Genomic DNA, 17,700 nt, shown 5'->3' with positions numbered 1-17,700 from the left:
AAAGAAAGACAGTGAACATTTCATGAAGCTAAATGTATTTAATTCAAAGGGCTGCCCTTTATTCTGAGATCTTTGCCCTTCCTACTTTTTAAAGGTTATGCATATCTTTCTTTCATGAAATGTTGGCGTATTAAATGGCAGGGATTTAAAAATTGTTTTGTTGAATGTCCTTAAGTGGTAGTATTAAAAGTTGGTAACCCTATATCATCATCCACATTTCTGGCAAGTTGTAAAATTATGAAATTCAAATGTTTGGAAATCATTGCTCTAATCTCATCATCTCCTCTTATAAATGAAAAATCTGAGACCCTGGGAGGAAAAGGGTTCACAGTTGAGTTCATTAGTACCACTCCAGCTCCTGCGTATTTATGAAGCATCAATCTGTTGTACATGGCATTTTTGTTGTGTACCCAAATACTGTTTATTAAGTGGAAGTTGCTGATGTGATGGGACTAATTTGTGGAGGAAAAATGTCTCAACAATATAGATAAAAGCCTCCAGCTCTCTGTATCCCTAGGGATAAGCATCCAGCCAGCAGTCTGTTGAGACTCCATAGGCAGTTTATCTCCTTGTCATCTCTCAGTGCCTGTGCAAACAGCAGCTCCTGCCCACACTTCGGCTAATTGCATTGACTCCTGGTGACTTGTTCCTTATCTTGGGAGTAGAAAGGGCAGCTGTATCCAGAAAAACTTCTCCCAAGAATGATGAGCATTTGCCTGCTATGTGAAAGGAAGTACATGTTAAAACCACTAAACATTTTTCCAGTAGAGGTCTTTGGTGCAAAATGAGCCCTATATTATTTCGTCTGTCTTGTGCTATAAATGAAAAAAGCTCTGTTAATGAGAAAACACAAAGCCTTTATGAAGTACTTCATTCTTGCAAAATGGCTGGCTGGTGCATGTTGTTCTGCTTGTGGCTATTTCTGTATTTTTTTTTTCCGAGACTTTTGATGTTTTATAATGGTAAGTTGGGGAAATTATTTTTCTGGGTGGGCCCATGGCAGTTTTAACAAATATGAGCCTATCTTCTTATTTCTGATCTTAGACAGCCCAGAAGGTGCACAGGACAGCTAAACAAGTGTGTAGCCGCCTTGGACAATACAGAATGCCCTTCGCTTGGGCTGCCAGGTCTGTACAAATATAATCCTGACCCGTTCACTTGCGTTCATATATTAAGGGCCGTTATCCTTACCAACCTTCAACAGTGTGTTTCTGGCAGACCAGTTATATCTTGGACACTTGGGATGTAAGAATTCTTAAAAACAAAATTTTTTTTTGACACAAAGAGTTTCACTCTTGTTGCCCAGGCTGGAGTGCAATGGCATGATCTTGGCTCATGGCAGCCTCTGCCTCCCAGGTTCAAGCAATTCTCCTGCCTCAGCCACCTGAGTAGCTAGGATTACAGACATACACAACCACACCTGGCTAATTTTCGTATTTTTAGTAGAGACAGGATTTCCCCATGTTAGGCTAGTCTCAAACTCCTGACCTCAGGTGATCTACCCACCTCGGCCTCCCAAAGTGCTGGGATTACAGGCGTGAGCCACCATGCCCTGCCAAGAATGCTTTCTCTTAAACTTTGCTGTGTATCAAAGACCCTCTCATTTTTTTTCATCTGTCTTGCTTTAGGGAAGTTTTCTTTGGCTTGGGTTACTGCTCTGACTGACACCACTTAATTTTACTGCATTTAAAAGCAGAGTTGATTTGCTAGTGATGGAATTTTTTTCAGAAAAGCAGAAATTATAGTGAGTTATATACAGTATGCCCCTATTTCAGAATTGGCTTTGTTTATGCTTTCAAAATCTATCATAGAATATTTCTGGAAAACAAACCAAAAATTCAGAGGCAAATAATGAAGTCATTAAATGTGAGTGTGTAATTAGTAGATTTTCTTCCTGATGTCAAGTTCTGCCAGCATGTGTTAACTATATTTCCTGTCTGATGGTGGGTTGCATTATTTTATCCAAATTTTGTAAGTTTATGCAGGGATGACTTAAAACAAGTTTCTTGTTTATGCCCTTTTTCAAGTACAGGTTCATTGGCTTGTTTGTGGTACAGCCTGTGCAGCTTACTGGAGCTTCTGGGGAAAGGGCACCATGTTCAGAATAATTTAATCAATTATGTTTAGTGGGTGCTAGGGAGTAGCATAAGGGTAGGAGATTCTAAGTTAATTAACTCTTTTATTTGTCACTATTTATAATCATTTTGGGCAAAGTCTCAAAGCATTATGTGGGTACATGAAAAATCGCTATTGTCCTTGTTTTGCAGACTTTCAAGATGATGTTTAAAAAAATGATAGCTAGGGACAGATGAATTGCAAACAGTAGTAGAGGCTGGTATATGAAGGTATTATAGAAGGTGAAGTGTGGCTTGTAATATCAGCATTTTTTTTTTTTTTTGAGACAGATTCTCACTCCGTTGCCCAGACTAGAGTGCAGTGGTGCAATCTTGGCTCACTGCAACCTCTGCCTCCTGGGTTCAAGCAATTCTCTGCCTCAGCCTCCTAAGTAGCTGGAATTATAGGTACCCACCACCATGCCCTGCTAATTTTTGTATTTTTAGTAGACATGGGGTTTCATTACCTTGGCCAGACTGGTCTTGAACTCCTGACCTTGTGATCCATCCACCACGGCCTCCCAAAGTGCTGGGATTACAGGCATGAATTGTCAGCATATTTTTAATATTCCAGCCTGAAAAGTCCATCACTGCTGCTTCTATTATTATTGTTAATAGTTATTGGCTGGGCATGGTGGTTCACACCTGTAATCCCAGCACTTTGGGAGGCCAAGGCGGGCAGATCACGAGATCAGGTGTTCAAGACCAGCGTGGCCAACATGATGAAACCCTGTCTCTACTAAAAATATAAAAATTAGCTGGGCATGGTGGCAGGCACCTGTAATCCAAGCTACTCTGGAGGCTGAGGCAGGAGAATTGCTTGAACCCAGGAAGCAAAGGTTGCAGTGAGCCAAGATCATGACCCTGCACGCCAGCCTGGGCAACAGCAAGACTGTCTCCTGCGGAAGGTGGAGGGGTGGGCGGAAATAGTTATCAAGTGCTAACTGTTCAAGGCACTTATCTACGTGCTTCATGTCTATTTTCTTAAAAAGTGGGTACTGTTATCCCAGTCTTTGAAGATGAGGAAACTGAAGCACAGAAGTGAAGCAGAAAGACAAAAATAGAAATTCTTTTTCAAGTTCACACAACATGTGGCAGAACAGGGATCAGAACCCAGGGCACCTGCCTTCAAAGCCATCTCTAGACCACTGTGGCCTATGGCCCCTCTTTGGGCCATACCAGTAGCTGCTTGATGGGGTTTTACCAATAGAAAAATTAATTTTGAAGTCTTCAAAGTTAGAAGCTTTGATTTCCAGTTCGGATGAGGAATTAAAGTATTGTTTTTCCTCCTGAATTGTTTTGGTTCTCAGCAGTAGTAGAAACTTACTCAAAAGGCTGGGCTGGATGTTTAAAAGATGTATGATAAACTCCTGTTTACTAGAAATAAAGGAGGTATGCTTAGAAGTAGGAACAATGAGGTTAATGCCTATAACCACATCTTCACAGGCACTGCCGGGGGAAATATGTTTCAGGCTATAGCTGCTTCCAGTGTGTTGGGTGCATGTATATTGTTTTCCATTTTAGCAGCAGAATAGTTGCTTAAAAATGGGAGAAGAGGAGGGGAAGGGAATGACTCAAGTTCATATGAGAAACTATACATACATAGTCATCCCTCAGTATCTGTGGGGCATTGGTTCCAGGATCTCCAACAGATACCCAGATCTGCAAATGCTGAAGTCTCTGGTATAAATGATGTAGTATTTGCACATAACCTACTCACATCCTTCCATGTAATTTAAATCATCTGTAGATTCCTTATAATACCTAATATAATATGAATGCTATATAAATACTTGTTATACTGCATTGTTTAGTGAATAATTATAGGAAAAATCTATTTGTGTTCAGTACAGATGCAGTTCTGTTTTCCAAATATTTTTGATCTGTGGTTGTTTGAATCCACAGATGTGGAGCCCACGGATACAGAGAGCTGACTCTATATTGTAATCTCCCCATATTAATTTATCCTTATGCTTTTTATAAACTGCATGGAAATATACTTCATCCTTGATAAAATGCACACATTTTAAATGTCTAGTTTCATGAATTTTCACGAATGTTTACAGTCATGTAACCACCACCCCAACCAGATATAGAACATGTCTATTACTCCAGAAAGTTTCCTCATGTCCCTTGTCCATTCAACCATCTTAGCCTTGACCTGATTTTCACGGCAGATGACTTTTTATGTCTTCTGTACCTTCATATAAATGAAATCATGAAGTATGTATGTCCCCTTATGTTTGATTTCTTGTGTTCAGTGTTCTTGAGATTCATCCATATTGTTGTGTGAATCAGTAATTCATTTCAAGTAGTATTCCATTGTATGAATATAGAGGAATTTGCTCACTCATTCACTTTTCAATGAATATCTGGGTTACTCCTAGTTTGGAGCTATAGCAAATAAATTGGCTGTGAACATTTATTTATATAAATTTTTGTTAAATTGCTGCTGCCCAAATTAAGAACATTCATGTACCATGCGGAAATATGGCTGGGAGTGGAATTGCAGAATTGTAGTGATGTGTGATTAATGAGAAACCACCAAACTGTTTCCTAAGTGGTTTCACCATTTTACATTCCCACCATTGCTAATTTTATCTTAATTTATCAACATGGAATATTATAAAAATGCTTCTGTTGCTATTTTAGACCTATTTTCAAAGATACTCAAGGCTCCCTCGATCTGGATGGGAGATTTTCTCCTCTTTATAAACAAGACAGTAGCAAGCTTTCAAGTGAAGACATTCTCAAGTTGCTCTCAGAATATAAGAAGTAAGTGTTTGGTGTTTCTGCAATAAGTAAATAAAATCGATGAATTCTCAGTTTCTTAAAATGATGAATGTGAGTCATATATAGGAAATATAGAATGTTTAACATTTTAAGTTTGGATAGAGGGTAACCAGTACATTCAGTAATCATAATTTTTAACTCAAAAAATTATTATTTTATACCCAGGCCAGAAAAGACCAAACTGCAGATTATTCCTGGGCAGCTAAACATCACAATAGAATGTGTTCCTGTGGATTTATCAAGTAAGAACATATTGCATAAACCTTAAGCATAATGTTTGAATGTCAGGTTGTTATCCTTTCAGTATTTTTCTTGAGGTTTACATGGTGTATTGGTTTCCCAGGGCTGCCATCACACAAAATGTTATTACAAATTGAGTGGCTTAAGACAACAAACATTTATTCTCTCACATTTCTGGAGGCTAGAAGTCCAAAATTAAAGGGTTCGCAGGGCCATGCTCTCTCTGAATGCTTTAGGGAAGAGCCATTCCTTGCCTCTTCCTATCTTCTAGTAGCTCCCAGCTAACCTTGGCATCACTTGGCTGTGGCTGCACCACTCCAACTTCTCCTCTGTCATCACATGACCTTCTTATAAGGACACCAGTCATTGAATTTAAGGCCCATCTAATCTAGTATGACCTCATCTTAACTAACAGCATCTACAAATATCCTGTTTCTAAATAAAGTCATATTCAGAGGTTCTGCATGGACATGAATTTTGACTGAGGGTGGGTGGGAATGCTTTTCAACCCAGTATGCATGATGAATAGTTACAGATTAGGAAGTGAATTGAGTTGATTTTATCAGATGCTGTTTTATATATATGAAGTTGTGAGTGTGTCCCAGTCAGGTTCCATTGCCTTTTGCCTTGGGTGACTTTAACTTCTGTCATCAACTAAGATGAAAAAGGAGAAGGATTTCTTTTCTTACCTAAGGACAAGAATTCAAGATCCCAGGAGAAAAATAGAAGACACAAAAGACAATTTGCAAGAGATAAAATGAAGTAGCTAGTAAATATGTGAAAAATATTCAATCTCACTAGTAATGCCAGTAAGGCAAATTAAACAATATGCTTTTGCTCATCCATCAAATCTATTAACATGTTTAAAGTGAAGCTACCCAATGTTGGCTAGGTTTTGGCGAAGTGTTATCACCTATCATGAGCAGGAGTACAGTTTGGTAATAGATATTCATAGATGTTCGTAAGTACAACATTTCAATTTTGAGAGTATGTTTATGCATTCATTCACTAAATAACTAATCAACTAGGTGCTTTAAACCTAGGGAATTTAAAGGCTAGAAGGAGTGACAGTATACAAGCAAACAAGTTGTATTAGGCTGTTTTTCACACTGCTATAAAGATACTACCCAAGACTGGGTAATTTACAAAAGAAAGATGTTTAATTGACTCACAGTTCTGTATGGCTGGGGAGGCTTCAGGAAACTTACAATCATGGCAGAAGGGCAAGCAGTCATGTCTTTTGTGGTGGCAAATGAGATTAAATAGTGAATAAAGAAGGAACTTCCAAACACTTATAAAACCATCAGATCTCATGAGAACTCACTCACTATCATGAGAACAGCATGGGGGAAACCGCCCCATGATCCAATCACCTCCCACCAGGTCTCTCCCTCAACACCTAAGGATTACAATTCATAATGAGATTTGGGTGGGGACACAAAGCCTAACCATATCACAAAGGCAGCTGTAAAAGTGGTAGCCAGGGAAGGCCTCTCTTAAGCTCAGGAACTGAAGAGTGAGAAAGGGAGCCAGCATGTGATGATTGGGAGTGTAGATTCTCAGACTGAGGGCATCACATATGTTGTAAAGACTTTGAGGTGAGGCCAAGCTGGGTTTGTATGAACATAAGGGAATCCAATGTAGCTCTAGTGTTGTATGTGATGGGAACAGTCGAGATAGGAGATAAAATAGAAAGGATCAGGTCATGTAAGGAATTGTACTGACTGCAGCAATTCCTTTAAAAATGGAATTTCATTCTAAATGCGATGAGAAGTCAGTAAAGGATAGTAAACAGAGGAGTGGCATCCACTTTATAGTTTAAAACATCTAAGGAGTACAATGGATTATTTTTTCCCAAAGAAGTAATTTGAAATCTAGACAGGAATTGATCCATAAAAATGTTCTTTGCAGTGTTATTTATATTGAAGGAAAGCTGGAAACAATCAGAATCCAACACTGTCAGTGTGGTTAAGATAATGATCTACACTGATACCATGAAATTCTATTGCAGTCATTAAAAACAATGTTTACAAAGAGTTAATGGAATCAGACATGAGATAAATGTCAAAAAAATCAGGATAAAGTTCTACACATAGAGTAGGATTTTCATATTACTATATAAAATATGCATAGAAACAAGACTAAAAGCAAATATGCCAAAATCTTGGCTGGGTGCTGTGGCTCGTGCCTATAATTCCAGCGCTTTGGGAGGCTGAGGCAAGTGGATCACTTGAGGTCGGGAGTTTGAGATCAGTCTGACCAACATAGAGAAACCCTATCTCTACTAAAAATACAAAATTATCTGGGTGTGGTGGTGCATGCCTGTAATCCCAGCTACTCAGGAGACTGAGGCAGGAGAATCATTTGAACCCAGTAGGCGGAGGTTGCAGTGAGCCAAGATTGTGCCATTGAGGGCAAAACTCTGTCTCTAAATAGCCAAAATCTCAACAGTAGTTATCTCTGGGTAGTGGAATGAGCAATTGTCCCTGTCTACCTTTACCACCTGCAGATGCTCTGTTATAGGCATGCATCACTATAATAATCAGAAAAGCAAATCCAACAAAATATACAGGATCCTCAGGTCCAACTCTCCCTAGGTCTTTCTTCTTCATCATTACTGCTCTGCAGTAAGGACCAGCACTCTTAGAGCCCCTTAAGTATATGAATAACCGTCACTACAGTGATTATTTCAATAACATATGCTGCTGAACTTCTCTGAGGCTTAGTATGTTTTCATGGTCAGGAGTATTGCGTTTATTATTGGTAACACATCATAAGATCTGTAGTTTCAAAAGGCCTCCATTATTTCTTGGGTGACAATTTGCACCTGCACCAAGTTAACTTTTTAAAAGTGACTTGCCATGAGCTAATTGGAAGCATAAATTTACTGTTATTTCCCTGATACCAATAAAAATTTGCAGCGAAAGCTAAATTGCTGCCACAGGAGGGAAAATGAAATGAATTTCTTTGCAGAGTTTAAATTTGTCAAAATTATGATGTGTTATATTTGGCAAATCACTCGACATTGAGAACGAAATAGCAATCCACGTCTGGTATAAAGGGTTCCACTAAAATCAGCATCAGACTACTCAGTCTTGTCCTTTTGGGTTCTTAAAGTTGTTTTGTGATTTTTTGTCAATTACTAAGAATTGTGTTTTGTAAATTGCTCTTTGAGAATACAATCCATGTGTATTTTTTATACATGCAAGAAAGTGTTTATGATTATTAAGTTGAATGATATTTGCCTGCTTCTTTCCTCTACTATAGATTGTATTACTTCTTCATATGTGCCCCTGAAGCCTTTTGAAAAGAACTGTCAAAATATTACCGTGGAGGTTGAAGAGTTTGTTCCAGAAATGACAAAATATTGTTATCCATTTACTATTTACAAAAACCATCTGTATGTATATCCCTTGCAATTAAAATATGATAGCCAGAAAACATTTGCCAAGGTAACCGTGTAAACTATACATTTTTGGAGTATAAAATATTATTTATAATCTTCTAATTGTGTGACTCATTTTGGCTGATTAATCATTTTAGGCAAGGAACATTGCAGTCTGTGTGGAATTCCGGGATTCAGATGAAAGTGACACTAGTGCTCTAAAGGTTAGTGTATGATATTGATCGGCATATATTTTTAGTAGGGATGGAGATGTTGGTACTCAGTAGTCTTATGCTCTAAGTTTAATTTGTATCAACATCAAAAAGAAAATGTTCTAAAGTGACAAATGTAATATTTTCTTTTCTACTCTTACATATTAACTATAAGGCTTAGTTTAAATATTAATAAGCTAGGAACATATATAGCTTTGAAAATACCAGGTTTTGGCTTTTGCTCCACTCTGATTTTGCAGTTGCTTCAATGCCCAATTGCAAGGTCGTTTTCTTATGACCTGATCGTTTATAATGGAACCATCAAGGGACTATAAACTCCTTTCTCCTTGAAATCTGAACAGGCTTTGAGCTGACAGAAGCACAGCATGACTGCTTTGATCTGAGATATGACTTCTACTCCATGACTGGCCAAATGGTGCCTCCAGTCTTGAACTGTGGTCTATGAAAAGCAGAATCTCAGCCTTATCTGATACAGCAATCCTTAAATACCTGTCACACTACAGTGCCTTTATGTTTTTACTCTTTATAACTGTAACCCATCAATCAGGGACCTGAATGAGAAGTCAGAATATCTAGCCAGCACAAATTGTTTATCTAGCTCCTCATTTCTCTTGCATGAGCCTAAATCAGATAGATGGATGCCTGGTCTTATACTCAAACCACCTAGGGAAAGAGGCTGGAATGCCCCTGACTAAGTAATTGAGTAATAGCCCTTAGCTTTGAAAAGAGATTTTATTGTTTTTCACAGAGAAACTTAAGGATTCACTAGCTCAGATTCTGTATATTTTCTCTGGTTCTCCCTTCAGTGGAGATGAGAACAACTGTTCTATTTCCTCCATGCAATATCCTTTTGTAGATCCATTGATTCTTGGGTTACTTCTCAGTAGTTCTTGCAAATTGCCTTCATAACCATATTTAAGAAGAGTTGGATATTCACTCATAGGGAGTTTCAGTTTCATCTGTTAGCTGGCCGGGATTGCTTGCTGTAAAGTAACCGAGTGAGGCAATTAGAGCATTGGCATGCTGACTCCATATTCATCCTTGAGCCTATTAGACCTATAGAAGTGAAAAACTCCCACTAGAAATGAAATCAGATCTTTCCATGGAATCATAGAAAGCCTTACATTTATATTATTGGTATAACAGAAAGCCAGTGATATTTTAAAATGTGGCTCATAAAGTGCCACATTTAAAAAGGTGAGAGAACGGCAAGCTTATCTGTAGCTTAATAGACATTCAATTTTTTAATTCCTTTAGGTCAGGAATGTGTCTGCTCGAGCTTTTTTAAACATGCTTCGCCTTGCCCACTGCACAAAGAGCATTTAACAAATGTTGCTGACTGGTTGAAGGGGAGCTTCTCATATTAAGAAATGCAAGTAGCATGAGAGAAGTAAGCTTTACAGGCCTGGTTTGAAACAACTGCTTCCCTTTCGAATGACTAGGCCTGTTCAGCTCCTTACCATCAACTAGTTTGGGACTGTGTTTCTTTGATGGCCAGACATTCAGAAGCATCCATACAGCCAAGTTACATGGTGTCTGATTTGGAGTTTGGAGTGACTGTGTAAATGATTGGGAATTTACAGGCTCATGGTGACAGTCAGGTGGGCTTGGCCATGGCCCTGTACTCACAGATGCTTCTAACTATATGTGGTTCCATGGCATCACATTTAAAGACCTGTGTTTAGAGTGGTGACTCTGTTTCTTTCTTTTGCAGTGTATTTATGGAAAACCTGCAGGGTCCGTTTTTACCACAAATGCTTATGCTGTTGTCTCGCATCACAATCAAAATCCAGAATTCTATGATGAGGTAAAAACATATTATCCTGACATTTCTACAATGCAGTGGTTGGAATTCTTTTTCTCTTTGAATCATTTCCATCATTTTACCTGCATGAAAACAGAAAATATTGCAACAAAACAGAGTGCTACTGGCCTCCTTGGTGCCTTTTGATGGTAGTAGAAGATTTGCCTCCAAATTTAAGGGACTCTTCGGCTTGAGATCACAATGCAGGAAACAAACATGAGAGTGGAGCTTGGATTCCCGCCCTCCTAGCTTTGACAGCACTGCCTTTGTAACACCAAGTCACTTCCCCCTCCAGAGGCTCTATTTCCTCAACTTTAAAATAAGAAATTCAGAAGAGATTTTCAGAAGGCCCTTCTAGCTCTTTCCCTTTGTGGTTTTATGTGGTAGGCTGTAGCCTCTCTGGAACTGAAATACTTACAGAGACAGTGATACAGCTGGGCCACAAGAATCCCACTGGCTGGCTTGCATGCCTTGGTGCAAAGCAGATAAAGGGGTCTGGTGGGGTCTCTGAGTCTCTGTGCTCCCTCCCTCCTGACTTGGCCTCTCAAACCATGTCTCTGTCTCCCAAACCCTGTCTCTGCCCCTCTTTCCTTCTTCCTACTTTTCCACATCTACATCTCTGTGTGCTTCTCAGCATGTCTCTTAGTATCTCTGTCGCAATCACTTCTGGTCTGTATGTATATCCAAATCTGTAGTCTCCTTTTTAATTCCTGTATGTCTCTATGGAAGCTGGATGGGCATCCCAGCCCAGACGCTCTGCTGTCGCTGCTTCTCAGTCTGCATGTCTCCATTCTTGGCTTGGTTTGAAACCATTCCCCCTGCTGTGGTGATTTTGCCATGTCCACCTGCTGTTGTATGGAAGCCTTATATTCTAGCCTCAGGCTTTGCTCATTTCTTTCTCAATCCAATATCCCTAGTTTCATGGGGGAGGGGAAGGGGGAGAGTATTGCCTTGTATTTTTGCCACCCAGGGAGGGAGCATGCCCATATTTATGTGCAGCAGAGCATTACATACCCAGATGGTCTGGATGCTGTGAAAAGGCATGTTCTGCAGTGAAATATACCTAAAACAGACATTAGTTATAACATCAAAACCATGCCTTATGTGAATGATAATTGGGCCAGATGTCCATCACCAAGTTGTTTGTGTATCTGTATAACGAACATCAGTCACTACAGAAAATTTGATCATGTAGTAAGTAACCCACGTTATTTTTAGGATGCCTAAAATGAACTTTTTTTGGTTTTGTTTTGAGATGGAGTTTCGCCCTTGTTGCCCAGACTGGAATGCAATGATATGATCTCGGCTCACTGAAACCTCTGCCTCCCAGGTTCAAGTGATTCTCCTGTCTCAGCCTCCCTAGTAGCTGGGATTATAGGCATGCACCACCACGCCCAGCTAATTTTGTATTTTTAGTAGAGATGGGGTTTCTCCATGTTGGTCAGGCTGGTCTCGAACTCCTGACCTGAGGTGATCCGCCCGCCTAGGCCTCCCAAAGTGTTGGTCAGGCTGGTCTTGAACTCCTGACCTCAGGCTATCCACCCGCCACAGCCTCCCAAAGTGCTGAAATTATAGGTGTGAGCCACCGAGCCTGGCCACGAACATGCACTTCAATCAATCACTGTATATTGACTGAGAGAAACAGAGAGTATTTGCATGTGTACCTGTGTGGGTATATGCTTGTGCATTAAATCATTTAAATCTGTAATTTATCTCTCACATACTTCCAGGAGACATTACAAACATTCAATTGAGTTCTGATTAGAAAATTAATTGTGGTACTTTATTACAAGCATTAATTCTTAACTAAATTTATGTGTCATGGGTGATAATTTCATCTTTAAGAGCAAAGTTGTGTTTTTCTTCTAGAGAAATTTCTATAAACTGTAATTTGTGGGTACCATAGGACAATAGTTACTTTTTGCATATTTATTTGTAATGGCTTCGTTTTTTCATGCAAAAGAGAGCAACAACTTAGAAAAAAAGCAACCTTTCAAATTCTGTGTTCATTTTAAATGGGTTGCATTCGTTGGCGCAGATTGAGTTACATGGTATCCCTGGGTTGTTAGGATGTGGTTTTGACTTAGTGTTTTAGAAAATTCTGCTGCAAAATTGAATCCAGGAGGATCCACTGCGTTCTCCAGCAAAAGTAATAAATCAACTCTCACAACTCAGAATATTGCTGTCAAACTGAAACTGATCAAGAAAGCATTTGGAGTATATTTAAATGATACACTATTTGACCACTCGGCCAGTCCTTTAGGAAGTATTTTTGGAACACTATGATGAAGCCAAACTAAATGTCTGACAGTTTCAACTTGAGAATTAAAACAAAATGCCATGTGTAATTTTGCTTTCATTTCAGATTAAAATTGAGCTTCCCATTCACCTGCATCAAAAACATCATTTGCTTTTCACTTTTCATCATGTAAGTTGTGAAATTAACACAAAGGGAACAACCAAAAAGCAAGACACAATTGAAACTCCAGGTATGTGTACTCTTTAAATGTCTCTCTCTACAGTTATTTGAAGTGGAATTGTCTGGAATATAACCTCTTTTCATCAAGCTATAGACCACTTCTCCCCTTGACCAAAAAGCACTGTATTAGTTCGTTTTCATGTTACTGATAAAGATGTACCTGAGACTGGGAAGAAAAAGAGGTTTAATTGGATCTTACAGTTCCACATGGCTGAGGAGACCTCAGAATCATGGTGGGAGGTGAAAGACACTTCTTGGCAGTGGCAAGAGAAAAATGAGAAGGAAGCAAAAGCAGAAGCCCCTAATAAACCCATCAGATCTCATGAGACTTATTCACCATCACAGGAATAGCATGGGAAGACCCGCCCTTAAGATTGAATTACTCCCCTCCCACCCTGCTGCCCCGTCCCTCCCATAACACATGGGAATTCTGGGAGATACAAGTCACATTGAGATTTGGGAGGGGACACAGCCAAACCATATCAATCACATTTCTGATTTTAAAAGTTCATTGGTAAAAGCCATATAATATGTTCATTTTAGTATCATTTCTACCAAATATTGTCCATGTGCTTGCCAGTGTGCTTAGACTACTATAAGCAACATAAAGTAGTATTGCTATTCTCAAAGAGAAACACATAATGTGATACAGTATTTTTGTTATTTCTTTTATGTAGAATTGCCCAGCAACCAGAATTTTCCAGTTCTGCTCACTGAGGAAGAGGGAAGTGAGCCCAGAGCCAGGGACATCTGTGAGGCAGAGGGAGGTTGGGGCTGACTAGTTCTAATGAGAAGATAACTGATTTAACAAACTTGAATAAGCTTTAGCAGTGAAGCTCCCATCATAGGCCCATTCACCAAGGCTTTAGGTAAACCAATGGGTAGCACCTTTACATGAAAAAAAAAAAAAGCCTTGTGAACACAGCTTGTATCACAAGCAGTTTATGAACATCAGCATGTCCTAAGACTCAAATCCAGGCTAGTCTGTATCATTCATTCATTCATTCATTCATTCCACAAATATTTCTGCATACAGGCTGAGCATCCCAAATCCCCAAGTCCAAAATGCTCCAACATTGGAAACTTTTTGAGCAATGGCCAGATCCTCGAAGGAAATGCTCATTGGAACATTTCATATTTGGATTTTTGGATTTGAGATGCTCACGTGGTATAATGCAAATATTCCAAAATCTGAAAAAATAAGAAATTTGAAACATTTCTGTTCCTAAAAAATTTTCCGATAAGGAATACTCAAACTGTATTTATTATATACAAGATATTATAGTAGGTACTTTAGAGAATACAGTGGAAAATCAACCACAGATCTCATCTTGAGTGAGGCTATGATCTACTAAGGGAAATGAGTCCTGTGTAAACAATTAGAATACAAAATAGAAAGTGATGTTTAAGAAAGTAGTGCCATGTGAACTCAGAAGAGCGAGTTATTCAGCTGGTGGAGGGATAAGTGGCTGGGAATCAGAGAAGGCTTCTAGGAGGAGATGGTGTTTGAGTAAGGCCTTAAAGGATTGAGTGGGGTTTGATAATGCAACAATGACAGGAAGGCAGGGGATCATGAAGGAACAGCTTGTACAGAGGCGGAGTATCAAGGGGCATGGACAGGAAACCATGAGTGGTTCACTAAGCCTGGAGCACAGGGTGCTAGGAAGGAGATCATAGGATGTCAGGTTGAACAGGAGGCATCAGATTTTGGAAAGCCTTGAATACCAGGCTGTGGATTTGATTTTATTCTGTCATCACAATGGAACTATTGAAGGGTTTTAAACATTAGAGCTATTTTTCAGGAAAACCAACCAGGCAGTAGTATAATGGGCAAGGCGAGTAGGAGCAGGAAGAGGAAGAGAGGAACACCAGTAAGAGGGTTATTTTAAAGGTCCGGGAAAGGAAGAGGCCACACTATGGCAGGAGCAGGGGGACAGAGAGAAAGGAAAGTACAGAAGAAGAATATATTGGACCTGACAAGTGATTGGCTTTTAGAGAGATGATTTAGTTAGCAGTGAAGTTTCAAACCTGGGTAGTTAGAAAAAAGGTATTGCCAGTTGCAAAGCTGTGGGTGGGGATGGCAGGTTTGGGACAGCATCAGTTGAGTTTTAGGTGCTAGTGAGACATGAGTGATACCCAGCAGGCAGCAGGAGTGAATATAAGGGAGTTCCCTTTGTGGGTAGTAGGGACCTCTTCTTTATCCCCATAGAAATTGCAGTTCATTCAGGGTAGGGGCTTTCATGATTGAGAAGAAAACTAGCAGAATGATGAGAACTCATGACCATGTGTATATCCTGAAAGCTAAATTAATGATTTGTTATCCAAATCCTAGACAAAAGTGGGCAAGATACTCAGTGGAACATGAAATGGTTATTCCGTGTGCCACTCATCACTTTTCGCAGTCCATTCTTTAAGTGGCTTCCCACCTTTGAGCCAGATGGTGTGCTTGACATGGTACCTTTACAGCTTCCAAGTGCTCTCTATGAGTTTTGAATAGGGGACACACTTGGTCGTGCTCTGATTAATTTACAGTACAAAAATGTTGCCTAAGTAATCCCGCAGAGGCAGAATGTAGACTATCGGTTGCCAGGGGCTGGGAGAAGAGGGAAATGGGGAGTGACTTCTAAGGGCTATGGAGTTTATTTTGGGGGTGATTAAAAGTTCTGGAATTAAGTAGTGGTCATGGAGATACAACTTTGCAAATATACTAAAAACCACTACACGTACACTTTAAATAGATGAATTGTATGGTACATCTGAGTGAGGTCTCAATAAAAATCGCTATTTAAAAATGTTGCCTAAGAATGAGAAATAGATTTTCCTTTTATTTTCCTATTTTCTGGGCTGGAAATCTTTTCTCATTTGTCAAGATTTTAGTTTAACTACTTTGACAGAGTCATTTCTAATGGTGCTTCTGCTCATGTTACTTTCCTCTGCTTTTTATAATAGAAAAGGTCTGGGTAAACCATTTCTGTCATTGAACTAGTAAAGATGCCCGTTAGGCACATTTCGTAGTCTGAGAAAGCCATTTAGTCTACTTAGAGAAGCAATGTTTTAGTCTCCTTTTAAGAATTAAAGCATTTGCCAAATTAAACACATAAATGAAAACATTGTAACCAGATTTGTGTTGACTTCTGTGTTCACAGTATCTCACACACACACACACACACACACACGCACGCACACACACAGTCACACAAAGAATTTTAAAGAATCAGAAAGCAGTGGCTTTAAATAGTGTTCTCCAGCCAATACCCTCTCTCATTTGCCAAAACTCAGTCCAGAGCAAGCTTTTTTATGGCTGAGTTATAAACACTTGAATCCCAGAGTAATCTCTATAATGGAAATACTGACACCACTCAACTTGAGCAACACAGATGGCTCTGGCTTTTTAAGCTAGAACATGATGTGTTTTCTAATTAAAAGCCAAAAGGCTCTTTTGGGGGAGAACTGTTAAGAAATGTAGAGATTGGAGAAAAATCTCTTGATGGATTGAAGTCATAAACACTATTCCCTGGCTGCATTCTCATACCTATACCTAAACCTCTTCCTTCTGTAATCAGGAAAACTCTGCCCAACTAAATGATTTATGCCTACTGCCTTGTATAAATATGGAGTGTAACCGTGACTTTGTGACCTTAATTTTCCATAGTTCCTTAACCTAGGGTTGCCGTAAGAAATTTGGAACATGTGATTGTTATCTGAAATAGTCTCAGCCATGAGACTCTGCACTCTTAATGTAAAATGGATGACAGCCATCTGAGCCTTTTAAAAGTAAATCTACCAAAAATATTTCCCACAGTGTAAAGATAATGATATTGATGCACTTTTAAAGTTTTAAAGTGTTTTCATATATTATCTCACTCTGGTTTCTCAATAACTCCTGTAAATGGAAAGGCCATGTTGTTGTTCCCATTTTTATGGTCAAGGAAATAATAGTATATAACTCGTTAGTGGCCAGGCTGGGATTCAGTCAATCCAAACCCATTGTTCCTTCCCCAGTACTCAGTTGCCCAGCACCTGAACTCCCACATACCGATCCCTGGAGACATCACCACCCTACCCTGGCCCCTAGCAGTCAGCCATTTGTGTAGCTGATTGCATTTGTTATTTCATTTCTCATGGTTGGTTATTATCTTGGCAGTTGGGTTTGCCTGGGTACCTTTGCTGAAAGATGGTAGAATCATCACATTTGAGCAGCAGCTGCCAGTTTCCGCCAATCTTCCCCCAGGCTACTTGAATCTGAATGATGCAGAATCAAGAAGGGTAGGAAAATACTGCATTTGTTGAAGCAATCATGATTAAATGTGTAAAAAATAGAATTCTGTTGGTCTCGTTTATTTAGCACAATGTTACTCGAAGTGGGGGTCTGAGGGCCAGTGCTGGTCCATAGCATAGAGGAACATGGAATATGCATGTTTAGAATTTATAGCAGTTTGACAAAGTAATTTGATGTCTGTTGACTTTAATAATAATTTTTAAAAGTGGGGAACGGGCGCAGTGGCTCACACCTGTAATCTTAGCACTTTGGGAGGCCAAGGCGGGTGGATCACCTGAGGTCAGAAGTTTGAGACTAGCTTGCCCAACATGGCAAAACCCTGCCTCTACTAAAAATACAAAAAATTATCTGGGCCTGGTGGTGGGCGCCTGTA

At 39.4% G+C, this 17,700-nt stretch overlaps 1 protein-coding gene across 3 annotated transcripts in view; it reads left to right on the top strand.

Moving 5' to 3' along the window:
• DOCK11 (dedicator of cytokinesis 11) overlaps window positions 1-17,700 on the top strand; it is a 193,231-nt gene that overhangs the window by 87,496 nt on the left and 88,035 nt on the right. For all 3 annotated transcript variants that reach the window (XM_074391711.1, XM_074391712.1, XM_003931062.4), the window contains exons 14-21: window positions 1,045-1,127; window positions 4,767-4,889; window positions 5,073-5,149; window positions 8,415-8,599; window positions 8,691-8,756; window positions 10,480-10,572; window positions 12,935-13,058; window positions 17,193-17,314. In XM_074391711.1, coding sequence (XP_074247812.1) covers window positions 1,045-1,127; window positions 4,767-4,889; window positions 5,073-5,149; window positions 8,415-8,599; window positions 8,691-8,756; window positions 10,480-10,572; window positions 12,935-13,058; window positions 17,193-17,314 — 873 coding nt within the window. The remainder of the gene's footprint in view (window positions 1-1,044; window positions 1,128-4,766; window positions 4,890-5,072; window positions 5,150-8,414; window positions 8,600-8,690; window positions 8,757-10,479; window positions 10,573-12,934; window positions 13,059-17,192; window positions 17,315-17,700) is intronic.

Source organism: Saimiri boliviensis, chromosome X, assembly GCF_048565385.1.
Source record: "Saimiri boliviensis isolate mSaiBol1 chromosome X, mSaiBol1.pri, whole genome shotgun sequence".
NCBI lineage: Eukaryota > Metazoa > Chordata > Mammalia > Primates > Cebidae > Saimiri > Saimiri boliviensis.
This window is presented reverse-complemented; position numbering and strand designations above follow the sequence as displayed.